At 40.8% G+C, this 26,818-nt stretch overlaps 1 protein-coding gene across 1 annotated transcript in view; it reads right to left on the bottom strand.

Annotated features, from left to right (window-relative positions):
- Positions 1–1,758: 1,758 nt before the first annotated feature.
- The window catches only part of CRYBG3 (beta-gamma crystallin domain containing 3), a gene marked incomplete at its 5' end in the record, with an annotated part of 64,788 nt that continues 39,728 nt past the window's right edge, over positions 1,759–26,818 (bottom strand). The window contains 10 exons of the mRNA XM_010297179.1: positions 1,759–1,891; positions 3,355–3,514; positions 4,091–4,249; positions 6,477–6,600; positions 9,560–9,699; positions 18,659–18,785; positions 19,302–19,411; positions 23,118–23,150; positions 24,152–24,278; positions 26,443–26,585. Of these exons, the coding sequence (XP_010295481.1) occupies positions 1,803–1,891; positions 3,355–3,514; positions 4,091–4,249; positions 6,477–6,600; positions 9,560–9,699; positions 18,659–18,785; positions 19,302–19,411; positions 23,118–23,150; positions 24,152–24,278; positions 26,443–26,585 (1,212 nt within the window). The remainder of the gene's footprint in view (positions 1,892–3,354; positions 3,515–4,090; positions 4,250–6,476; positions 6,601–9,559; positions 9,700–18,658; positions 18,786–19,301; positions 19,412–23,117; positions 23,151–24,151; positions 24,279–26,442; positions 26,586–26,818) is intronic.

The raw sequence follows: 26,818 nt of genomic DNA, 5'->3' as shown, positions 1-26,818 counted from the left end.
AAAAGACTAGAACTTTTTACACAGGCTTTCAAAGTTTCACATGGAAAGCAAGTCATGTGTAGAATGCTGATATACTGACTTACATAAAAAAAGCTAAACAAGTGCTTTAGTTGGAAAACTATATACATACATTTGACAATCTGTTACTTAAACTGCAGACTTATGACAATTTTAGAGTGTAAAATAGTAAGTGCAAGTAGATTTTTTTTCTTAAATAGTACTATATAGAACTCCATTTCATACAAAAATAGACATTCTTATATTTTATTTCTGTGGCAAACTTAGGGTTATGTGTTTTTATTTTTTTGGGGATGAATCTTGTTTGAATGCACAGCTGGAATAGTTACAGCTTTTGGAACTGAAAATATCTGTCTTTAGCTAACCTAAACTCTTTAAATAGTTACAGAAATACATAACCTGAATATACAAAGAAGGAAAAAAAAACCCTACGTTTTCAATGAATTAGATTAATTTAGTGATGCTGAAATCAAATGACATTACCAGTGATCTAAGGGACCTCTCTTCCCTGCCAGGTGTTTACAGCCCTACAGCTACCTGCAGTTCCTGTTATATTTGTCAGCATGGAGTGAGGAACATGCTTTCCAAGCCTGTGACAACTGCAGGCCCATGGAGTATTTTGGCTGGATCTCTCTCCAGGGCTAGCCAGTAGGCTGGTGGCACGGCACTGCACCTGAGGAAAGCACCAGCACACCAAGGGCTGGACCGTTAGTCCTCATCCTTTGGGATAAGACTTACATGTCGTCGATGAGGCACAGTAATGTTAACAGGCGGTTACACTGTTCTTTTAACATTAAGCAAGCATTGAAATGCAGGTTGCTAGCACCTTTGAAAATACATACCAGGGTGAATTATTTTCTGAAGGAAGACACAGTTTCAAGACCAAATTACATTGTATTAAGTTAATCTATATACATCGAAGCAAAACACAGCTAGAGTTAAAGTCATTACTGCTGTAAGTGCAGCTAGCCCTTGCAGGAGTCTAGCCTGACCCAGGACTGTTCATTCTCTTTTGATACCTGCACATATGGCTCCATGTTAAAGGTGACCTTCAGTAATAACTCACAATTTCATGGGTTGGAAACAAGCCACAGGTCAGCAAAACCAGCTCTTGAATCTGGAAATTTGGTATTGTTAAAACAAATGAAGACAAAGGCCTGCCAGTAACATTAGGAGGGTGAAAGTCAGGCTTCCTCTATTGCCCCATTTCACATGCTGAGCTGGTAACTCTAGTTCAAAGTTGTCTTTATGAACAAGATAAACTGCATTTCAGCAAGACACACAATTTGAACTTCAGGAAGTTCTGCACTGTTCTTGAACTGTGCTTGAAGCCTGCACAGTTTCACTCGGGACATAAAAGCCCAACTCAACCTCTTTCCGGCTTGTTAGTGCACACATTCTTCAGTGAGCTTCCATTAGTTTTTGAGGGGAAGGTGAGACACTTCTAAAGAGCCTTTCCCGTATTATCTCTTGCAGTTCATATCCTGCAAACTTATGCCTAGACTTCCGCATTTACTTTCAATACTGCAGATGAAGAGTAACAGTGACATTCACAGGGGTGGCCTCTAAAGGAGCAGCTTCCCTGCAGAGAGACATTAGCTCAACCTCCCATCTTCCAGATTTGTGCAAAATTCAGTTGTTTCAGGAGTTGGTACTTGGTATGAAGGAAAGTAGAGAGGAGTTGCTGCTTAAGGTTCCAGTGGTGTGTGACTTCAGTAGTTTGGGGTTTAACACCCATCGGTGTTAATAACCCCCCCAAAGTCCATCTGTGTGGTGGGTTTTACTCACAATATTTCAATATCCCATTTTTGTGAATGTTTGTCATCTGTCGGCTGATTCATAACGATATGATTCTTGTCATAATAATTTCCTCCTTAAAAACAAGATCATGAAGGAAAAATTTTAAAAATAAATGCTTAGAAAAGTTTGTATGTCATCTTTAAAAAGTGTGACCAAGTAGGAAAATTAGCTGAAAGCCAGAAATTCCACAAGGTAGGGGGCTGGTGTCTGCCCCTCTGCCTCTGTATGTTTGTCTCCTTCAAACAGTCGCTTGTCAGCTTAGGCCCTGAGGAGCTCCACTAGTTAGGAAGCAGAATATACCACAAACAGGAGTCCTCAAACGGACCTTTGTACACAGAAACAGCACCTCCAAAAAGATTTTGCTTCTGGCAGACCCTGAGCTCCTGCTACGTGTCTGGATTTATAGGTGCCCACCGCTACAGCAGAAATACACATATTCACAGATATGATTATTTTGGTGAGATTATTTGGTGTAGCATATCCATTTCAACCACAAACTTACCAAGTCCTTAAAATAAAATTTCTCTCCTTTGAATACATGTATCATAGAAATGACAGTGCATTTTTTATCATTAGACCATGCATAAAAATCCACTAAACGAAAGAAATGTTCTACTAAAGAGCTATCAAGTGGTATCTCACCACCCCAGCCTTCAACATGGTATTTTGCAGTAACCTAGGCAGCGCAGTTAGTATTACCAGTTGCATTTAATGGCTTTGTAGTTACTATTTATGCATTAGTAATGGTGGTTAAACTCCTTAGTTCTAGAAGCTAGGAATGCTCTGTTAGTTCAACACCAAGGGGCTGAAAACTCATTATTGGCAAGTCTGAGCTGCAGAGGTCAGATATGTAATGGCCAGTAGGACATTCACTGAAAATGTTGATGACTTCAGCTGTGGGACAAACCCTTCCCCTGGCCTGTAAGCCCTGCAGGGCCTTAGGCTATCAATTCATTAGGCCTTTCACCTGAGAAGACAGCTAGCACCATAGGGCCCCCAGCCTCCTAACTAGTCACTGCAGTCGCTGCCCCACTACTTTTCCCTCGGGATAAAACCCTAGCGCCAGCAGCAGGGCTTGAACAAACTGTGTGTGAGGAACAGGCATCATCCAGTGAGGTTCTACCATGATGGATAATTAGAAGGACTAGGACTTGACCATGGAGAAATTTTAACCAGCCTGAAAACACTAGGAGTGAGTGCTTTTCTCATTTTGAGTCACATCTACTCCATGGTTGCTTTTCCTTCACCATTTTGTCTTCTGTAACTTGCATTTCTTGCCAATCAGCACTACTGAACTCCCTCAAGTAGATTTGTTGGTCTGATCAAAATAAACCTTGGGGATCAAACAAGTAAGGTTCCCCCGGCCCTGTTGTTTCCTGTCCCATTGTCAAGCGACTGAACATAAAACTAACAGGAAAGATAGGATTCAGTATTTAACCTTAATAACATAAAGAGCTGCAATACAGCAATTAACCTCAATCAAAAAATGCACTTGGAACATATGAGGTTTTGTTTGTTTGTTTTTTAAAAAAATACCTTTAATATCAAGCACCAGTTGGTCGCTGAGGTATGAACTGATGGTTCCATCCTCATTGAGTCTCCACTTTTGTCTGTCCTTCCCATGTTCTGCCCAGAGCGCGACTTTGGCCCCAGGCACATCTCTGCCACCAATGACATCCAGACAGGCATTGTTAGCCTAAGGAAGAGGAAGAGAAATGAGATGCAGGCCACAAAGCCTCGGTTTTGCGTCTGACTTGTTTCTGTTTCAGGCACCAAGCATGTTGCAATAACCATGCTACAGCTGGTACCAAGCCTAGCAAGCAAGCTAAGAACAGATTATTCAGCAATTTATCCAGCAATTCACCAGCTGCTTGATCAAAGGTCTTTTCTACTTCAGGTGTTTCTCAGCTTTTTATATTAGTAACTGACTATCAAGGGCAGCATTAATACAAAGTCACTTACAGCCTTTCTTCGCATGTTACTTTTCAGAGAAATTCCTTACAGGTAAACAAACCTGTGACTTTAGACAAAACCAGGTTTCTATTTCCAGGAACATGAGTCCCATTAGATAGGTGTGAAAAGAAGTCCAACTTGCCCAAGCAGAGAGATCGAATCTGTCTATACATGGTAGGAGGTTATACAGTGTCGGTTTAAGATGGGAGAAGCCAAAAGCTATCCCGCTGTTAATGCTAGCCGACAGTAAAAGCAAGAAGTGAAGGTGAAAGGACAGCAGGCGATACAACCCACCCGCTTCCAGCATCTAGAAACTCGCCTTGGATTTGAAGAGCCCACGACAGTAGTGCCAGATCTGTGTGTTCTTGCCGTTGTATGGGGACGCGCACACTGATGTTGCTCTTATATCTGCTAGGCTTCCAGCGACTGTCAGATATTTACCCTGGGCTCGGTTCTTCACTCTGAGGTACACTGCTGGCTGAAATAGTGTGAAGGAAGATAGTTGTAACACAGAGATTAAGAAAGTTGATGTGAAAATGCCTCCCTGCCATCATGCATCAGTTTTCAAAAGTATATGTTCCATTTCCAGTTTCAGATGAGGATGTTCAATAATTTTGTTGTTGGAAACAAATGTGCACGTAAAGCAGCAGTAAGTTTTTCACATGCAGATAGACAGCTGTAAGCAGCAATGGTGAAACAGTTGTTTTAAAAATATATTTATGTATATAGAACTAATTCCTGTGATATGTAAGTAATATCTCCAGTTCAGCAGATTTCACTCATTCCAAGGCCAGTAAATGGGCTATACTCCACAAGCTTTTTATTCTCAGGACACAAAACTTACCAGTAACTTCAACCCCCATTAACTGGAATGTATGGCAGCGAGTTAAACCATTGCTTTTGAACATACATGGGGTTTGAACAGACAGAGTACTGATGTAGCATTCCTGTTTATGCAAAAAATAAGGAGATTTTTGTAGGGCTACTACAGGGTTTGAGCTTTTGCTCTGTTACTCGCTCATTTTGGTGCAAATAAAGAGCAGTATAAATGGTAGCTCTGCTGGAATCCCAAGTCAATCACAGTGTCTTCTTTGACACGTAGGAGCTTTGAACCTCCTATTTTTCATGTTAAAGCAAACCCTAAGGTAGAGACAGTAAAGCCTCTCTCCCACCAAGTATCCATAAACCAAGCTGTATTAGTGAGTATAGTGTATAGCTGTTCTTTACAAGGAAGGGATTTTATTATAAAGTCACTGAGCAACATTGTGTTTCATCTTGCATGAGTTTCAAATGTTTTGCTTTTTCTTGCACTACCTATTACACTTGCAGACTTGACTATTTTTGTAATTTGTAATGGAGACGGAAGACATGTAAGTGGGGCAGGTTTGTACTATTACTCCAGTCTCAAAAAAAGTGACAATATGCCCACAGAAGTGTCAAGCACAGGTAGCTCACTGCACAGACACACAGAAGCCCTCAGTTTGCAGGTTTTAAAACAAAACCAAAGAGATAATGACACAAACCCCAAATGCCAAAAGTCCCAGAAAAGTAGCTGAAGTAGGCCTTATAACACTATCCACTGTTGCAGTATGAAAAAGGATGCTACCAAATACAAAAGCTCTTCAGATTGCTGGCTGAAGAGAGTATTCTGTTTTTAAGATCAGCACAAATTACTTCCATTATTGTTTGCAAAAACAGTGCCAAAATGGGATCCTTTGGTAGTTTCCGCTTCCAAAGAATTCCAGGGAGCTGTCAACTTCTTAGATTGGGGGGAATTCTTTACCTTTCTGGAGGAGGGAGCACATAACGCATGGATAATGCTATAGATTATTATTTTTGGTCACTGTGACATTTCCCCAGTTGAATCTAGTGTTTAAAAATAAAGCAGCATTTCTCACTAAGGGGAAACAAGTTGTTCTGTGAGAACCAGAACTAATGAGAATTTTTCCAGTGGAGTCACTACTCACATTCCCCGCCACTCTGCTCCGTCCTTTTCCTGTCTCCCCATGGCGCTGCCCTCCCACAGCTGCATGGCTGGGCACGCAGCAACATGTGCTCCGACTGGTTTGGAGCGTATATGTGTCACTGATTACCTGATGCCACTTGGAAAGGCAGAGAGGCAGAACTGTACCTGCTTTTCCTTAAGTGAGGGGCATTTATCTCAGTCTTGCTTCTCTACCTGCCTTTTACAAAGCTCCTACCTACCAACTCTGTGGTTTTGAAACCTGAATCTCTGAATTAGATTGAAACTGGCACTAATAGGGGTGAGGTGGAGGGGGGAAAACCTGCTGGGACTACATAAACTTTGCTTCTTTTGGCAATCCAGGCTGCAACACAATAAAATTTGTTCTTGCTTCCATTTATGTTAATTATGAAACAAGCTAACGTAGCTTTGGTTTTCTCAGTATTATTGTTCTACGGTAAAAATAGAGCATCTACAGAACATGCTAATGAGCCATTCAGAAAAACAAAACTTGGCTCCAAGTAACTAGGAATTATTTCCCTTTAGGAGCCTAATATAGATCTCAGTAACTGCCACTGGAGGAATTTTCTGCTTCAGTAATCTTCCAGTAGGTCCTTCTGGCTGTCATCATTTGGCCTGATTTAAGGAGTACAATGCACACCATTATACTTAGTGGTAGAGCTGATAGTTGTGCACTAATGCCAGTCAAAAAAAGAATTGTCCTCATACACTCTTACAGTACCTGCTTCACAGGACGAAGGGAGCCAATTACTTTCCAGCCACTGTGTTCATTCCAGTTTGAAATCTCACTGGGCTCCAACAGAATCTGCTTTCCTAAAAAATTACATCCTTCATATGCAATCCACCTGGATACAGAAAACAGAATGTGAAGGATTACATGTTAACTATAGTAAAACTAAATGACAGGATACACAGTGTTCAAGACTGTGCTCTTGAAAGTCCCCAAACCTCTCCACATTAGTGCTAATGCCAAACCTGTATTACTGTGCTGCAAAATGCCATCTGTTTCAGTGGTTTACCTATTTTCTGTCTAAATTAAGACCTGTTTTCTGCCTGAAGCTTGTAAAATCCTCCCCCCAGCCCCACCCAGTTTTTCCCACAAATATGAGAACCTCTGCATGAACCCAGGTGCGAAATGCAGCTTTCAGTGATGTGCATTAGGAAGCTAGGAGGCCACACACCAGGCAGCAGTACTCGCAGCTTTGCATGCTTGTATATATTAATTATGGGAGGATCTGGTCCAATGTTTTCTTTTGTTACAGTTAAAGCTTTCTGTAGCTATTGTCTCAAAACAATTACACCAAAACCTATAAGTTGCTGTAACAGACTTTCTTGTAGTGAAGATATCCCAGCCATGGACACGGCTGAATACTTTGTTAACACAGAGTTAAAGCACGGCACATACAGATCCCTTATTATCTAGACATCTGCTCAGTAGATAATGGGTTGCTGCTTACAACAGCTGGCCGTGGGATCACAGATCGGTTTATATCAATAGGGCATTGTTGTGCAGACAGTAAATCTTAAATGCTTGACTCATTAACTCATCTGAACAAAAAAGCAAATACTGGTTTTCCCATGTTACCTGTTTTACTGTCAGCTGCCAAGGACACGAGGGATGGCTGCACTCTTAAGTCAGTGAGAAAACATCCACAAACAGTGCTCTCAGCACCTGTAATTTACTTTTCTTCAATGTGCATATTTGGAGAAACAGCCAGCCAGCCTTGCTCAGGACTCCATGGAGGCTAAAATGTGCCAACAGTGAAATGCCTCGTAGTGAGGCTGTATCACTATTTCTTCAAATTAAGTCCCATACCTCCTGACTAACAGGTATTCAGAGCAGCCTGACCATGACTGTGTGCTCCTTACACGTCTAACACATTTCTGACTTTTTTTCTGCAATGCTTTCTGTGAATTCACTTTTAATGGTCTCATTGGAAATATGGTTGCTGTTGCCAAAGCAGACATTTATAGGAAACAGAGAGGGTCAGGTTGTTACTGTAATAACCATCTGAAGCCAGGTTGGGCTGCTGGCACTCAGCGACACAGACAAAACTCACCTCAGCTCTCACACAGACCAGCAGCCTCCACTGGGCCGCCCTTCCCACACCTCGGAGTACCTCAGCCCTCAGGCCCCTCTGCCAAGCCACAATCCAGGCTCATGCCATTTCTGGCTGAGGTTGGTCAACTGGCTCAGGAAGGATCCTTGTACCTAAGCCTGGCAGCAAAATGCATTTGTCTAAAGCTGACTGTAGGCTTTGGGGCACGGAGCCAAAAACCCTCTAAATCCATCTTCCTGAACTCTTGATCACAGATAATGCATATAAACCCTCTAGGACATCCCACAGACTTCCCACAATCACCTGCCACCCTCAACCTTTAAGCTACCTATCCGCAGTGTGGGATGGGGACAGGCTGTGGAGGTCCGTTTCCTGGGGAGCATCACAAGGAGCTTGGAGAAAGCTCAGCCATTCTGCCCTGACTCTTCCCAGAGATAGGGAACCGGCTAACCTGGCTTGAATACTTGGACGTGAACAGGAAGATGGGGAAGGGCTGGGCTATTGCACTCACTCTCTCGTGCTTTTCTACTATGTGGTCCCAAAGCCATCACCCTTAACAGCCCACTGCATGGGCAAAGTGATTTAATTTCCAGTTCCACGCCCCTGACAGAGGGCAGAGAAAGCTCATAAAGAGACATTTCCCAACAGGAAACACCTTAGACTGTAACACCTCCGCAGAGGCATGAACGTTTACATACTCCCACCAGAAATGTTAGGTGTTCTTCCCAAAGGTGGCCTTTCCTTCTCTAAAGTAGCACACTTGGAACGCGTGTGTGCTGTTCTCAGCCTCAAATTCATTACAAATTCACTCTTACAAATTCATTGTAAGAATTGCAACAGATATACACCTAAGCTGTGAACAGTCTACATTAATTCCTTGCACAATTACTTCAAATTTTGCATGGTTTTATGTCATGCCATAAGACCTCCCAAGAAAATTACAGCTTTGTCTGTGTGAGAAAGGTGGGGAAAAAGGTTAAAAGTAAACACAGGAAACGTGTGTTGCATTAGAAGAACAGCAGTTTCCAGTCAGTCTCAGTTGCAGGAGGAGACTCTGCAAGTTATTTGATGCTGCTGTGGATGTGGAGGCTGAAAACCTGTCCCAGACAGAATACTTGGGAGTTTCTCCAGAAGGGAGATGCAGAAGAGGTTAGAAGGTCACTTCTGCAGATGTAGGATGGTTTTCACAAAAGACCCTGGGTGTTTACTCACACTCGTGGAAGGGACTTAAACTAGTAACAGAAGCTAATTACTGCTCCAGCTGCCAGATCCGCCCCAAGCTTCTCTCAGAAGTTGCTGCCTCTGTGGCAGCCGATCAGCATGTCAAGCATCACTGAACCGTTGCAGTGGTTTATGTTAAATCACTGCACTTTACAGCCAGTTAATAGAGGCAGTCTGAGTTTACTCTACGTGTCTTTGTAAGTCAGCAATCAAGATTTACTTAGTTTTGGTTCCTGGCTTGAACAACAGGCTCTATTGTTCATTACTGTATAGGGATAAAAGGACGATTCTTGCAGGGGAAAATACACCCTCCGCCCAGATTTTCTGTTCATTTTGGGTCCTGATACAGAAAGTGGGTCTAGCATTCAACCACATTTTAGGATATTATATTATTTGTCTCAAAATAAAAATTAGACTGTAAAACACATCCTATGAAAAAACAGACAGTAATTGGGAGAAAATGCATACTCAGTGTTAGCTCCTATAATGCAAAAACTGACAAGAATATTTCTTCTGTACTTACAATCCACTTCTCACCCATACAGATTGAGTATAAAAATGAAGGTCCTCATTCAAAACAGAATTGACAGGTCCACTGAAGTGCAGCTCTCTGCCCTTGCAGCATTCCAGAGCGAACAGACTGATGGAGGGCTCTGCAAAAACCTGCAGTGGGGGGAGGAGAAAAAAAGGCAAAGTTTTACTAGGAGCCTTCTAACTTCAGTTGTTAGGCATGATGCACCCATTTGCCCACTTCAGTTTCATTTCCACATGCTTTTTGGTTAGATCATGCTCCCTTAGCAAATATAACAGCAAGGAAAAAAAATTTACATCTACCAACAAAGCACACACAACTGAAACATGCCGGGTTTAGCAGTGGCTTTGTCATCAGGGTATAGTGTCTCACTGACACAGGACAGACACTGAGTCACTTCAAGATGCAGAGAGGCCTCTGCATTTGAAAAAATCTCTCTATGATCTGGTCTGTATCATCAGGGCCTTTTAAAAAAATCCAGTTTGTTTTTTTTTCACTGATGGAACAGCTTACAGCAGTAGTTTTCAGGGTGATCTGCAGATTTCGTCTAAAGTAGTGAGGCAAATTGCACATCTATTGTCCACAGACTTCAATTAGCTCTTCAGTGGTTCACTGGAAAAATCTTAGGGATCTACAAATTGGAAAAATCTTAAAAACATCAGAACTAAAAAGTTCTCCATGTTTTTAACAGAGATTCCCATTTTTCTTCTGACAATCTTGAAGAAATAGCATAATTACTAATCACTCCAATCTCATGTAGAACTGAAACATTTTTCACTTGGTTTCCTTTTGTACAGTTGAGAGATTGCCTATGAAAGCAAATGAAAAGATCAGTTTGCACGAAAATGTGGTACAGCGGGTAAGATCAGCAGAAAAGCACAGAGGGAACAGATTTAAATACACAAAGTCTGCGTCTTAGTACAAAGAACACTTGGACAATTTTTCAGCATTTTTAACCTAAAACAATAAGGGAAGTATTGTAATGAAAATCATAAGCACTTGTTAGTTTGTATCTTGATGCAGCTACTAAAGGGAGAGGGAACAGGTCTGACTAACTGCTGCAATTAAGCAGCACCTCCAGGGAAGTCACGTTGTTCTTAGGAGATGTTACCCTGAGACAGCCGGCCCAGGCAAAAGGCAGTATTTATTTTGCAGCAAAGACATGGCCTCAGGTAGAATGAATAAAACAAGGTCTTAAATTAAAGGTGACCCAGGTACCGAGTAATTAAGAGAACGTAACTTTCATGTTTCAAGAGGCACATGTATTGTAGTGACGTGCCTCTGAAGAGCTCAGTGGTGATTCAGGACTTACGAATTTACTGGCACTGATTCAGTGCACTTGGTATGTAGCCGGTTGTTCAAATCCTGCCTCAGAGAAATTGCTTTCCTCTCCCAATCAGCGCAGGGACAATGTAAGTCATGCAACACTGCATGGACAGGGAGTTTGCTGAGACATTTTAAAGACGAGCCTGGGATCATCCACCCATAGAGATTTTTAAAGCCTGTCACACTCCTAAAAAAACTAATGTTACAAAACAGAAAGACATTAAAGCCCATAACGTTTTTATTTTGGAACATCAGTTCTTCCCACCTGCCTTCTGCTGGATGAGGTGGGTCAAATTTAGACCGTATGTCTATAGGCCTGCTTTGAAATCTAGACCAGCAGACCTAGCGCGGGCAGCTACTTCTCGGGTTGCTTTTCTCAGCCAGGCAGTATCACCACACTCCAGTTTGCAAGAGTCTACACCCTTGGCACTGGCCTTCACCTGAGTGGAGACCAGAAGCCATGTCCAGAGCAGGTCCAACAGGGAAAATTTTCACTAGTGCATTAGTAAGCATGGGAAACACCATTTGGCATCCTTGTTGCTAGACATTGTTACCAAAGCCTAAAATTCATTCTGCTGTTGCAATATTCAATACGTTAAGAGACAGGGATGCTGTACTAGATGGACAAGTTATCTGATCCAGCATATCCATTCATAGACCAAGAATCAGAACAGGAAATCGGTGAAGTCATTTAAAATTACTCTAGCTCTAACGTGGTCCAGCCTGTCGGTACGCAGCAGACATTGCATCTATGACACACAGACACACAACCGATCACAAGGACTGATACCACCTTTCCAGTGGGACCTCAGAAGGACTCCACTGACCTTGGCACAGACATGAAGCACAGAAAAAGAAAACATGCTGCTGTCTCAAGCACTGAAGCTCTTGTATTTCCATAACCATATATAGAGCAATATGCTGATTACTCACTTTATATATACCATTTTACACCAACAGCTGGCAGCAGCGACTTGGCCTGGCTTTTTTCTCTGATTTTGTTTTCATAGCTCCATGGAAACTACCAACAGTAAAAAACAATGTTTTCAGGCTATGCTGTTACACTTACTACAGAGGCATCTTGCTCTCACCCTTCCTTGCAGAATGCTGAAAGGCATTTTCACCCATTTTCAGGCTGAAGAGTCATCACTGATAGGTAAGCATGAGACTCAGTGGGTCAGCTTTCTTCACCAAGGCCCAATCCTGGTAGGTCAGGGAAGAATGGGGCTCTCCAAAAGCCAGAGGAAGGGCAACCATCAGAGAACACAAGAGAGGACAACCTCAGATCATGGCATTGCTTTAGGTGGACACCGGTCCCCAATTTTGAGAGGTGAGCTAAAGACATCTACATTTACCAACAACTGTCGAGTCATTGCCATGTCTAGGTCAGGATTATCTCAGCTTCCTTTCATAGTTATTTCAATGAAAATATCTGAAATGCCAACATTTGGGGAAAGCTTGCCAACTGCAAGAATGACAAAGCACTGAAGAATTACTTAACTTGATCTTTGTGCGTTAAGGAGCCAACTGCCTTGCTTAAACCATCCCCAATAAAGTTTCAAGAGGTTTTGTTTGTCCTGTTTTTTAATGCCAATGTCCAGAGAGGAAGAGATTTAATGTATTCAAGAGGCCGGTAATTAAGAAAGGTTATATTTACATAGCATTTCAAGATACAAACAGCCTGTGAACTGTTAAATACAGTGATATTCTTTACTTAGCAGGTGTGGTAGTCTATGGCTAATACAGCATGTGATGCCATGAAAATGACACAGCCTTTTTCCCTCCCCATGGTGTAATTTCAGAGTCTGAAAGGTAAGCCATGGAAATCAACACACTCTTGCACAGTTCAGCTCAGCTCAGACTTTCCCCTCAATGACTTCTACCTTTTTTTAATAGACAGAAGCTGTGTACCACAAATTTTCCTAATTCAGAACAGAATTTTATACTTTACCAGTTAAGAAAAAAAGTGTAATGCAAACCTGAAGTGTTTGATATTAAACAAAAATCAGCGTAAGATCAGCTTCCTTTTGAATGCCTTTTGTTTGCAGTGCAAGGCTTAGGTGCTTGACCCACTGAAAAGCAATAGTGTATAGACACAAAGAAGTTAACCAAAAGGTGCTACAACTGAGACCCAAGTGCACAAGTGAATTTGCACACATGCTTATAATAAAAAGTATACTTGTTTTAGCTATGGATAACATACAGATAATTTTGCATTATGAATTTCTTGAAAATTATTACTAATAAAGCCCTTTTGAGAAGGGCTCACCCCAAAACGTACTTTTGCTCGCACTTTTTTTGTGGACTTAGATTTTGCAAACTTTGATGGGAAAGCGTAGTAGAGCCCAGAGAAAGAAATCCACAGGGCTGGACTAAAGCATGACTATAACCCAGTCATGGCAAGGGTTGGTACATGTCCCCACTTTGCATCCCTAATGACCTGTTGTTATGCAAACAGCATTCACCAAGGCCCTAACTGGAGGGAACTCTACAGCTGTATTACAACATCCTTGGAAAAATCTTTACTCTTCAGTCTTGGCTAACTCATCATTTACAACTGTCTTTACTGAAGCTGCGCTTGCCTTGCTGCTCCCTTCAGTGTGGGAAAGATGCCTGGCTGAGGGAGAGGAACAGAGCTTGGACGACAGTAACACCCACGGTACAGTCCCAGCTACACAAAATGACTCATTGCCTGGCCCTGGGAAACACTGATTAATTTTTGTATCTGATTTCATTATTTGCCTCACAGGAATGCTAGGGAGATTAGTTAACACCTGTATTTAACTTAGAAAAAATAATCAATATAGAAATAGAGGAACTACCACAATCAGTCAGAGCAAGAATAAGGAATGCCCCAAAAGAAAAGAAGAAAAAACCCCCAATCCACCAACCAACAAAAACAAAACCCAAGGCATTGCACAACCTACAACCCAGATCTCATTTTTGTTTTTGGAAACTATGAGACTGGCTGAACTTTAGGGCTGAAGTTAACATTTTAGAAGGAAAACTAATTGCTCACTGCAACAATCCTGGATACTCTTGTCCATGTAAGTCACACCAAATATTACAGGGAGTTTAACAAAACAACATGCCTGAGAAAAGGCAGCAGTAGAGCTGAACTCCCCTTTATAAAAACATCTTGTAAGGGTTTCTATCCCAAAAGATTAACCTCTTCAAGCAACAAACACTGGAAAAATGCCCTAGTAAGCAACCATGGCCCTATAAATGGCCCAGCTGACTCTATCCGCTCTCTTGCCACCAGGCAAACAGCCCACGCTTGCCTTTTCATGAATTCATGGCAATGCAAAAGGCAAGTCCTTGCTGACACAGGCATGGATACCTGCACTGCTGCAGCAAATGCAGCATCCCTTAGCCTGTGCTACGCTTTTACCTGCCTGCACAGTGGCTATTAACAACAATACCAGCAAATTTCATCAATGAGCATTTCCTAAAGAGTGCTTTGGGATTTTTAGATGACAGGAGATGATGAGAGGCAAGCTACATTAGTTCCATTGTTCCTACCACTACTAAATAGATGCGTACCCTTCTAATGTTAAGTGTATAACTGCCTGTCCACTTAAAGAAATACGTTCCTGGGAGATACACCTTCTAGCATATTTTCCCCATTTACAAAATAGCACATGAAAAAGACTCATTGGTCTTTCAGCAGCATTCCCCTGTTCAGAAGGGAAGAGGCCATGTAACACTTCAATATGCAATCTAGATTAATACATGGGTATTGCAACACTATTTTTCTTCCCAAAATACTGAAACCAAAGGGCACTATTTTCTCATTATCAAGGTACAAATATGCTTTGTTCCTTTTTTGTATCCTCTCATTAACGAACAGCTTTTCCTAAACACTGCCAGAAGGGCAAAAAAGTCCTGTCTGAATTTGAGTGAAATGGAACAGCAGGGAAAAAAACCACAGATAGGGTCTCCTAAAGATTTAGTTTGAGTATTATATGCCTTGGGGATAAGCCAAGATGGAAAAGAGGTTCCTGGAAATACGGTAACACCTTCCCCACTCTCCTTAGGAACCTACATAACTTTTGACCAGGAAGTAGCAAAGTAAACAGCAGAGGAAACTTGTTGCAAAGATGTGCTTAATTCCTCTATGACACCGGTGCATAATAAATGGGGAAATAACCGAAGTGGAACCATGTTAATTTGAATTTCTTGAGAAATGGGGGAGTGTGTGTGTGGAGGGGGTGGGGGTAGCATGCCACACTTAAGGGATGACAACTTCACTTTTCAGCAAAGAACCCATAAAACACCCCTCCAAGAGATAAAGGTTAGAACACAAGCTAGCCAACCTAAAATACTGTCATCACAGTGAAGAAATTAGACCATTGCTAGTCTGAGCCTGTTTTCTTATCCAAATTAATTTTGTGTTGCTCTGAAAGTTTTGGGTTTTTTCTATTTTATTCAGGCCAACTCAGTGATTTAGAATGAGATTTTTCATTTTGTTATGTAATTAAGCTTGTAAACAAGCAGACTATATTTCCGGCAATTTTCAAACTAAAACCAGAAAAGTTTACTGCCCTCCCCTCCCCATTTTTTTTTTTTTTTCATTTAGAACATTTGCCACATTCGTTTGCAAATATTTTGTTTGCATCAAATGCATTTTTTGCATTTTCCAGAGAACAAACTATTCCCTCAAATCCTTTCCTTATCTTCTATTGGTTGATCTATTTTCAAAAAAAATCAGTCAAGGCTTTGCAGAAGTTCTTAGCTGTTTCATATAGATTAAGGTGCTACTGTTACATTACTCCGTCACAAAAATCCCACTGCCACCTTGTTCCGTCAGGTCACAAAAGCACACCCATGCCATGAAGGAGTACTACCAGTACAAAACTTCAGTCTTCAAATTCTCCTTCCAAAATGGAGAGCCCAGAAATCTTGTGGCAGCTGACATCATCCAAAAAGCCCCTCAAAACTATTACAGATTTTAAGTGAAAACTCAAAAAGTTACACTGAAGGTGCTGCTACATGCAATAGCAAAAACATTGCTAGCTAGATGTTCCTTTTAGTTACCAGAACAGATAGAACCAGAAAGGGCATCTTGATTTGGGGTCAGATGCATAAATCAGTGTGGATGCCCAGCCAAGCTGCACACCCCACAGGTGTCAGTGGCCTGTGCTGACTGCCATGTTTCACAGCTACGCTGGAGTTAGCCCCACACAAAGAATCTATATGCTTACATACGTCCTGCAGATAAAAGGTCCCGAGTTGGGACTTCACTGAGTTGTACAATATCAAGGTAACATATAGTTAATTAGCATTACAATAATGCAAATTAGGAAGGGAATACCCAGATCCCACATGCCCATTTCCTCCAGCAGATTTGTTCTCCTATCCCAAAGGACTAGCTGAAATAATCTACTTCTAAAACATATAGCTGGACCACATCTACACCAGCCAATGGATCTGGACTATCTTCAAAGGCTGGTAATGAGCTAGCCTTGTGATTCCTTTGTACTGCTTAAAAGCGTATTTTTTTCCCCTCTGCTGGTGCCACACATGGGCCTCTCCTCCTAGTCAACATCTGGGATGCAGAAACCTCACACACTGAAGCAACACATGGCTCCCCTGCTGTGTGAGAGTCCTTCCAACAGTTACACTTGCAGCAGATCTCATTTAAAGGACAGCAAGAAACAATGCACATTCAGGGCTTGGTCTTGGGGTTAAACATTCTCCCCTCTTACACGTAAGCTATCAAGATACACACCTTAGGTCTGAAATTGGGCTCGTATTTAAGGCTGAACAATGGAAGGGTTCCCAATGTCAAAATTGAATTCAATAAAGCTATACAACAATTCCACTTGGGAATATGCTTGTTGCTCTCTTGAATGAGCTAACAGAAATATCCTGTAATAAAAAGGGCTCTGTTCCAAGAACAGTGCGTTGTGGACAATGCACAGAATTAGCTACGGCTGTTTGTGACCGCTGACCAAACTTACTGCTGTGTGCTTAACATCACGTCTGTACTACACAATGCATCTGAGCACTGTCCTGTGTGATTAGCACACACAATGTGTTAGGGGCCGATGAGGACATTTCTATTTGTAAAACAGATGTGGTTCAACAGCGTTTTACACTGTTCAGTGCTTCGATTTTGTGAAATACAAGGGCTCCTATTTGCAAGAGAGGAACTGAACTAAGAGGTGCAAGCCACTTACGAAGTACAGGAAGATACGTGTAAGCTTCCCACACACAGCCTGCCAAACCCACTTCTCCCAGGGCTTGGCCCTCGGTAATCAAGGGCTGCCAGTAGCCTCCTACTGTGCCAAGCTGCATAGTTACTTCCCTGTGAGATTACAGGCTGGGGGATTTTGACATTTCATGTCAAAGCTTCATTTTGATTTAGCAGAGCAGAGTCCAAAAGCCTAACATGAAAAGGGGATCTTTAATCTGAAAACCAGGCTCTCAGCAGGTGAGAAGCTATAGCTCCACTGAAGTCACTGTGTCTATGCAGTCTAGTGAAAAGACCAACTCTCAACCTCGAGTTGTCCTTCCCACCATGCTCATGGGTTTTGTTTTTTTTTTCCTTGGGTGTTTTTTTGTTTGTTTTTTAAAAAAAATCTCTTCACAAATTGAAAAAAGGACTTTAATACTTGAAGAAAACTGAATTGAGCAATCTTTAAAAGTCCAGTTTCGTGAGAGTTATATTGAAGGGCACATGTCACACAGCCTCAGTTTGTGTTCTGTGATCAGGGAAGGAGGAAGAGTTTTGGAGAAGCTGGTCAGCGCTAGAGAGGAGTGTGCAAAGGAGCCACTTGCTTCTCTTTTACTGACTAGTGTTAGGGCCAGCTTATCTTTGATGCTTTTGCATAGGAACGTACCAAGGTATGGGACAAAGGCACAGACATAACAGCAAGCTTCAAGAGCTGTATGTCCTGTGTGCAGGACTACAACAGGACATACAACAGGCTGTTACCTACCTTGTACTGGACAGTACAATTCATTTCTGTCCAATCTCCTGGCCACAGAAGACCTCATATCTCACCTTACTGGTACAATAGGTCACTTGACTATGAGATGCATGCTTGAGTAGTACAACCAATGTGACTTGAAAATCATGTAAAAACTGTACGCATGTGTAGTAAGTAGCTGTCCTGTATCTCGTAAGTCACCAAAAGAGATTATGGCCCAATGAGCTTTGGAGAGGACATCTCATGTGTCATACACAGCTCACAGACCATATGCATGGTACATTATACCACTTAACTATGACCCATGATTTGAGATGCCATTAGGAGGTAAAAAACTTTTTTTACATTTCTGAAAATCATTTAGTAAATTAAGCAGCATTACAGCAAGTATACACTACCTTGTAATTTCAATTTTGATGTCTTCTGTGTGTACTTTACTTTCAGACTGACACTTGTCTGTGGGCCAAAATAAAAGAAGCCCCACATGTTTAGACAGCATGACAAAATCAGTGTCTCACTGCATACTAAGCTTGCTGAGATGTATTATAAAGACCAGTCAGAAAAATGCCAACCAATGCAACTTGTACATAAGAGAGAAACTTTGAGCCCAGAACACTCAAGGGTGCAGGCCTACAAGTGACCACGTGCATGTGTGCATGCAGCCTGGCTTGTTCCTAACCCCAAAAAATCCTGTAAGCCAAGAAAACAAACTTCAGTCTTTTCCCTAAGTGGGAGTTTGTTTAGCGCAAGCACTTGCTTCAGACATCTGACTAGCGAAAGAGTTCCAAAATGTTATTTCCCCCCCCGCCACCCCCAATAAAGTCCTTACATATTGAATAGGCTTGAGGGATTTGATTGTAGCAGTCGGGCAGCCACAGGAATTGAGGTCAATGTAGAGGCCTTCTTCCAGCACGCAGTGATTGTCAGTGATTTCCCCTTGGTAATACAGGAGCCAACTGCAAGAATAATGTAACAAAAAAGATTAGCTGCTCTAGCTGCTTATTAACAGTACATTTTTTACCAAGATTTAATATTTGCTAAGGAAATAAGGAATATAGAAATTGGTTTGTTCTTGTTAAGCTTAAAAGTACAGTGACTTGAAAGGCTATACAACAGAACAACCAAAGGAGCAAAACTAAATCATGCGGTACAGAAATCTCAGTTCCAGCGCCAAACAATGCAAGTGGAATGCACGCTTCTACCGTACCAAAGTTCTCAAAATCTGGAATAAATTCTAACTAGAGTTAAAAAAAGAATCACAGTAACTGTGCAAACTTCACATGGGGAAGGCAAATGCATATTACCCAAACCAATGACAGGATGACAGTTACTGAGATGCATTGCAAGACAAAGGGCCTAAGACATAATGGAATATGATGGGTACGTGTTACGCACTTTCAGCTGTCTGGAATTTAGTAGTGTTTAAAAAAAAAAATTACTTAAAATGGTGGCATGTAAAACAACAGACTTACCAACCCCGAAGAACCTTAAAAGAACATGGTATGAATGATGTAAAATCAGAAACTTCTGCTGTGAAATCTATGCATGCTCCTTGGAAATGTGTATTACTGAAAGCTTTGAGCTACAAGAACAAAACAAAACAAAACCAATGACTAGAAGGAAAATGAATGCATTACCATTCACGTAAACAGAGAGAGCTGTGGTCTGAGAGAAGTATCCATTCAATTCACAAAGATATAATAAATAGAATGAATTCTCGTTTAAGGAATAATTTACATTTCTACAGCTGCTTTATTTTTACAAATATCAAGTGTCTTACTGTCTCTGGGCCCAGTACAGGATGTTTCCCAGTGATGCTATGGCAGTGGTATCAAGCATAAGTTCAACTGCAGCAGGAGACGAGGGCCCAGAGAAAAAGAGAAGGCTTGGACTGAGTGCTCTATCTTCCACCAAAAGCAGCCCTGAAGTGCAGCTAACTCTTGCTTACAAGAGTTAACCTTAACAGCTCAGCAATCCAGCATTCAAAATAGGATGGGGAAGCATTGCTCAAAAGAGACAGGGCTACTGTTGACAAAGTGCCTTGATATCTTCTGTGACCACAGTGATTGCAGATAGTTTCTCACTGAAGAATTAGCAGGAAAATTTCTGGAGGAACTGGGTACAGCCTGGTAGATACACCATGAAGTTCTGCTAAGCTGTTTTTACATGGTATGGTGAAGAACTTCAAGCCACATTGAACCATACTGCACCAGTAAGCTGTGATCAATTCACCCTGAAAAAGCAGTATGTTTGAAAGCATTGCAGTAGAAGAAAAAAAGAAAACAAAAAAAATTAGTATGATATATCCTGTGATCTATAGCAAAGTTGCCTAGAATTCTGTACCCTTGGGCCACCACTGTGTAACTGAGGTGCACTTTAAAGCCTGAAAGAAAGGCTGGAAAAGAATGAAAAATTCAACTGTAGCAAGAGAACAGCTCCTATTCTGTAATGGAAGAAAACCACGATGGCCGTTGCAGGAGCTACTTCCTCCTTCATGCCCCAAATTGGCCTACCTTCCTGCCAAAGAAAAGAAATCAAATGCTTTTGCCAGTACAGAGTGAGAAGCAAATGATTTTATGCAAAAGCTCAGTCTATGTTTTTAAAAGAAATGAGTACGTTTCCTGTTACAAGCAACAAGAAAGGCTTAACCTGACCTTGCAAGCTGTAACTGCAAATTGGAGAACAGAAATCAGCTACAATATAATGAATACAGTGTAACTGATTTTTCTGTAAATATAATTGCACCACTATCTATTTAAGCTGTAATTACATAGTAATTTCTACCCACTTATCTCAAAGCTCTTTATAAAGGAATACACTGTCTCTTTCATAGGCCAGATGCTATGCAAGGGTTTAAAAAAGATCAATAACTCATTTTTATACAGAATATATCAAATAATGAATGATGGTCTTAATTTGACAAAAGCTGGGGTGAAGTACTGATTCCTCAGTGAAAACATTGCATATCTGCAATTGGACTCACACTGCAGCTATCTCTACTTTGTCAGTGTTTGGCATTACTATATGAGGTTTCGCTTCCTAAAAAGTCAACGGACAGCATGTTAAAATACAAATACCAGTTATCACAGCAATTATCTCTGCTTCCTAAATCATCTGTACAAGTCAGCTGCTACTGGAAGAGGCTCTGTTCTTGCTGGGCAAAACCAAGTTTTATTTTTAATAAATAAAATGAAAGGCTTTTTAGAGTTGGCAATTACAGGCATTCTTACATTATATGTACTTTGTTTACTAGGGAGCCAACAAACATTAGGATGCTTAAGGATTTGCCAGCTCATATGCACCGTGCTTTTCAGTTCCAAACCAAGAGACTGTTGCACATATGGAAACTTCTATTTTACTTTAAATGGGAAATTTTTTTATATTTATCCAGACCGTCCTTTGCTTATCCTAAGTGATTAAATGTTTTCCCATAAAAACTTACTCAAATTTTTCCCCTCCTAAAAGAACTGCAGTAATACGAATGGTGTTCTTCCTTCCCTAGCTTTAGGGCAGAATCCTATGAAAACCAGGATTGTGATAAGTCAGGATAGTAATTTTTTTAAATGGTGTTAAGACTGCTATTAGAGAACACAAAAGGCAAAACACAATATAGTACGTGTCAGTATTTATGGGTGACTGTGCATATATACACACACACACAGAAATTTTTTTCACGTACCACTGCAAATAAAAATAATGTAAAGCACAATTTATTGAAACTTCAAAGATTTGAAAGGTCATCTTAAAGGTCTGAAAAACTGGATTAAATTTTTGGGAGATCCTGAAAAAGCAGAAGAGTTGAAGATGGAGAGAAAACTATCTTCAATTGTTTGGATCCCACGGATTTCCTCTAAGTTGGTTATTTTATCTGGTATCATTTACCAAGGCCTGACTGCGAACATACTTACAAGTCTTTAGATTTGGCAGCAAACTGCCATATGAATAGGTCTGGCAGGAAATCGGTGTTTAAGACTAAAATAATACACCAATTATGTCTTCAGACAGGAAACATGTCCTGTAGTCCTGGGTTAATCATAAAATTGTAGAACTAGCATACTTGGAGAAAAAGAAGGGTGTGGTCAATCTGCAATGTTGACCTACAATACAATTTCCCATGCGCTTATGGGTATTACAGCCATTCCAAGCAAAAAAGAGCAAAATTGTGTCCAGATGACAAAATACTTAAGTTTTCTGACACAGAACCATTCAGCTCTGAAGTCTTGTTTGTCCAAAAAACTGTTGTGTTTCTTGAAATAAAGTTTTCCAAATTTGCTAATTAAGAGCATGTTATAGAGAGAGCAATATAACTACTTACATCATCACGCATGCTAGCGGCACACTTCAGGACAGAAAAAAAGAAATGAAACAACTAATGCAGGAAGGAAGGAGAGTCCCATTTGGATAGAATGTTGCGGGAGACACAGACCATCCTTGGTGATGAGCACAAACACTTAGAAAAAGTTTTTGATTTTGAAAGATACACTAATGGAACATAACCTTGTAAGATAACAACCAAAAGTGCAAAACCCTAAACTAACTTGTTCTTGAGACTAAAAGTGAATTATAGGGACCACTTCCTCTTTGTAAGTTGTCACGAAATCAGACTTGACTTTCAGGGAAATAGAATATATGATAGAAGAGATGTATCCCAGATTTGTTATAATAAGGATGTGTTCAGTTAAAGTCATATGTTACTGTGAGGAAAAGGAAAGCACGGAGCAAGTGGTGCCTGCTGGTAGAGGAGTGGCTACACATGATGGGGAAATTACGAAAAGCAGAGCTACCAGCATCCACGACTAAAAAATCCAACTTCCCCTGTTGATGCATCTGCAGGTTTGAAGACTGCAGTTCAATTTTCTGCATTTTTTTCTTCTTCACCTCATATGGGAGCAAGATAGTGACAAACCACATATAATGTAAACCAGTGGAAACAATATATGCTACAAAGAGAAGGATGAGTGTATGTGATGGTGAGTTTCCAGAAAGAGGATGGAAAGAAAAGAAAAAGAAATAGCTATAGAGACCCAAAGTCACTCAAAACCTACTGAACTGCTTGCATTTTTGAGGACAGAATACTAAAAGGTATGATCTATAATAAAGCAAAGAGTACAACATCAGCAAACGTAAACCTTTACACATCTACTAGTTTCCTCCACCAGTGCTCTCCTATCTGGAGATGATAATACTGATATACCATCTGAAGTAACAAAGCAAGATATTCAACATTACCTGTATTCAATTATTAAATGTAGTTTAGTACTAGAGACTGTTATATAATGTCAACATACCAAATGTGGAGGCTCATTCATTCCAAGCGGTTCCTGCAAAAAAAAAAATATATACGTACATACATATAAATAAATAAAATTAATTATAATTAATTTCCTAGAAGACATGTCGAGTTCCTGAAATTTGTTAACTATGAACTCAAGAGCAGAGAAAAACACACTTCCTATCCTCTTGGCACAATTCTCTTCCCCAGCCTCTGCCATCAGCTGCCTGTAGGCTCATGACTACCTGCCTGACTTTTCAGTCCCTTTCCATACAGAGAACTTGCATTAGCATTAATCAGTTCATTAATGTGGATTAGAGCTCATGTAAATGCCTCTGTATTTGAGTGTATTTCTTGAAAAGAAGACAGAATTAAAAACAACAGAAGACTGTGACACCCCTTTCAACGTGCTCTTCAAAATGAGGTTAAATGTTTGTTGCTTTCCTATCTTCAGTGCAGTAGTATTATTTATTATATACTCATTACTGCGGATTGTCACTGTTTTGCATTAGGGTTTTGACAGTTCTGGCACTAAACTATTTGGGCAAATTGCACTACCTTGGATTTAATAATGGATTAAAAATATTTCCTGTCTGTATTCACTCTATGTATTACAAATATTTTAGCATTAAAATGGGGGGAGGGGGGTGGAAATCAGACCTCTATTATACAACAACAGTATGGGCCAAAAAAATTCTCAAGTATTTTTATATCCATTATCTATCAAGCATTATAAATTACTATGTTTTAAGGCAAATTAATCTTTCCAGGCCAGGTTCCTCTTTCCATGAATGCAGTCTGCCAAAGGGAAGTTGTTATGAAGTTTCCCTGACAATTTTCTCAACAGATAAAAAGATCCAGCGTGTCCACTTCAGCCTCCATCCTGAACAGACTCATTGTATGTCATCCACAAGGGTCTTTAACTTGTTTCCAAGTAAACAGGCAAATTGATTAAATGGCATAGCCCACATGATAACAATATTGTATGCCCTGACCTCCAAAGGTCTCATTTCTTCTAAGTTTTGCCCTTAACAAGTTTTGGTAACTCACCAACTTAATAGGTCGAATTGACATGATGATTTTACTAGATCCTCCCCAGTCAAAGAAACATTTATATTTTCCTTTCTCCAACACGTATTGTTCTCCACAGAAATATTTCTGCTGATACGCGACCCACCTAGAGAATGACACCAAAGTTAAACTGAAAATATCACATTTTTCTGTGTAGATGGACGAACATACCAACAAGTTAAATAGTACTATTTTCTTTGGAGTTTTCTTGCTCAGTCCATCTGACAGACGGTGTAAAATTAAACCCAACAAGAGGCACAAAATTGTGACACACTTGATTTTCTGCTTTTACATTGCAGACACTACCTTGACAAACATAACTTTGTGTCTCTGCTTTTCCATCAAATACACATTCAGCACGAGATGATGCCTTGCTTACAAGCCCAGAGGATTGTATTGACAAGTTTTTGAATCTCTCTCAGCTGAGCCTTTACCTGTTCAGTCTCTTTTCCAGAGGCTTTTCCAGTTGTATTTAAGAAAAATGGTGTAAGAAGAAAGAGAAGTAAATGAGGAAGCCTTGATGGGATGAGATAAAACAAAAGCTTGCGATGGGTGGCAGTTCAAGCTTCTCCACTCGGCTTTCACTGTTGCAATTTAAGAAAGAAACGCCCAACTATGTGAGACTGAGTGTCCCTCTAGCCCTGCACATGCTCTTTCGCAGTGGCAGAAGTAGATGGAGGCTAGTTAGAGAGACGCTACTAACCTGGCCACTTCTGGTGGCGAATTCCCCTCTCAGTCACCCAGCTCCCGGGACTGTTATATTAGGGATATTAGAGGGCATCTCCTTTCCTAGTCCTTTTAGCACCCATTTATGAATCTATTTGTCATTGATTTGTCTAATGTTTTTTTAAACCTCCTGGTGCTATCTCTACCAGAGCCTCCTTCAGCAGCAAGTTCCAGAAATTCACTGCCTCTGGTGTAAGAGAGGCTTTTTGCTCCCCACTTCTAAATCTGTTTTAAAGCAATCTACAGGTAGTTCTGTAAAGCATCTGCCAATTGCTGTCATGCAGGATTCTGTAAATGCTGTTGCATTAAGCTTGTCTTCCAGCTTCAGGATTTTGCAGATCTCATTCGTAACTCTCCTCAGCCATTTCTTCTCCAAACTGAGTCCCAGTCTTTCATCCCTGTATCTCATCCTCATGAGACACTGATATCTAGTCTCTATATGAGCAGTTCAAGTCCCCCACTATTGCTACCTGTCCCAAGTTAGTAGTTTTTTTAGTCTCACTTAACAGTTGCTGATCCCTATCACCATCACCATTAGGGTAGGTATGGCAACATTAATACTGCACTTTTAAAGTTACTATTAAGTCTGGAATTTCCACCCACATGATTCCATAGCGCTCTTTTCCCATAACGCATTTTATGTTTCGGCACTTGCTAAAAGCAACATGTACATTCTTCATGTACAGTACCACTCCTATGCTTGTAATAACCTACTCTGTCATTCCTATAGAGTTGGTAGCTCCTCTGCTTATCTTTCCTGCAAATCTCTGCAGTACCTGCTATATCAGAGCTGTCATTTCATGCCAAGCATTCTAGTTCTCCCATGCTATTTTTTAAGCTTCTAGCACTTGTAAGTTTTGTCCTTGTACCATCAGTTAATACTGTACATCTCTATCAAAACACATTGCAAGCAATCCAATTTACCTTCCTTATTTATTGCAGTTGCACTGCTTATTTTCCTCCTGGACTTCATGTATGCACACCAAAAGTTAGCCAAGTCCACCCTGTAGGCTGTATCAGCTTGAACCACGTACCCTCCCACACCTGTTGGTTTAACTCCCTGCTTTTAGTTTAAATAGTTCTCTAAGAAGTATTTTAATTTTCAGTGCCAGCAGCCTGACTTATTACAAATAAGGCACAGCCCGCCCTTTCTGTACAGGCTCCACCTGCCCCAAAAGGTATCCCAATTCTTAACATAAGAACATATCCCAGTTCCAAAACCTAAAATCCCTCTTCTGTATTACTGCCAAAGCTCCTGTATCATGAAACTACAGTCTGTGTGTGTAACCTCTGGAGGGACATCACAAGCTTTCTCTAGTAAGAAGAATGCCCAGATCCAAATCAAGGTGTAGGCGTGAGATTTATAGAAAACTAAGAAATTGTTTTTTGCCCCATTTACCAAGGAAACGGAAGGAAACACTGTGTTCCCCAACTGTTCACCACCTGTACCATATGAAATATATTCTGTCAAAAGATGTACCCAAACCCAACTGTGCACAAAAGTACTTAATAATAGTTCCATTCATGTATTTCAATAGACTTACACTCCACTTCTGACAAGAATTGACCTTGTCTCTGGGCCAAATCCAGCCTGCTCCAAATCAGGGATTTCTTCATTGATGATGTCTAATGCTTTCCCATCTTCATCATCAGACTGAAAAAGTGACACTGATGACTCTATAAAATCCTAAAAGGCAGCACAGGAGTTAGAAGACAGGCCATCACAGCTCTTCACAACATAAAACATTTTGGAAAAGACTCATAGCCTGAAAGATAGCACTTTGTAATGCAGTGAAGGGGTTTAGGTCCCTGGTGTGGATCTTTACAGGATATTTGGGCATTGAAGTGCCTGTCTGGAAGCTTGGCAACCTGATATGACCTGGTTTCCATTGAAGAGAGGAAGAACCTGCTGTCCCTGAG

This window comes from Phaethon lepturus, unplaced genomic scaffold (genome assembly GCF_000687285.1).
Source record: "Phaethon lepturus isolate BGI_N335 unplaced genomic scaffold, ASM68728v1 scaffold9811, whole genome shotgun sequence".
Lineage (NCBI taxonomy): Eukaryota > Metazoa > Chordata > Aves > Phaethontiformes > Phaethontidae > Phaethon > Phaethon lepturus.
The sequence above is the reverse complement of the archived record's forward strand: the minus strand, read 5'-3'. Positions and strand labels throughout refer to the sequence as shown.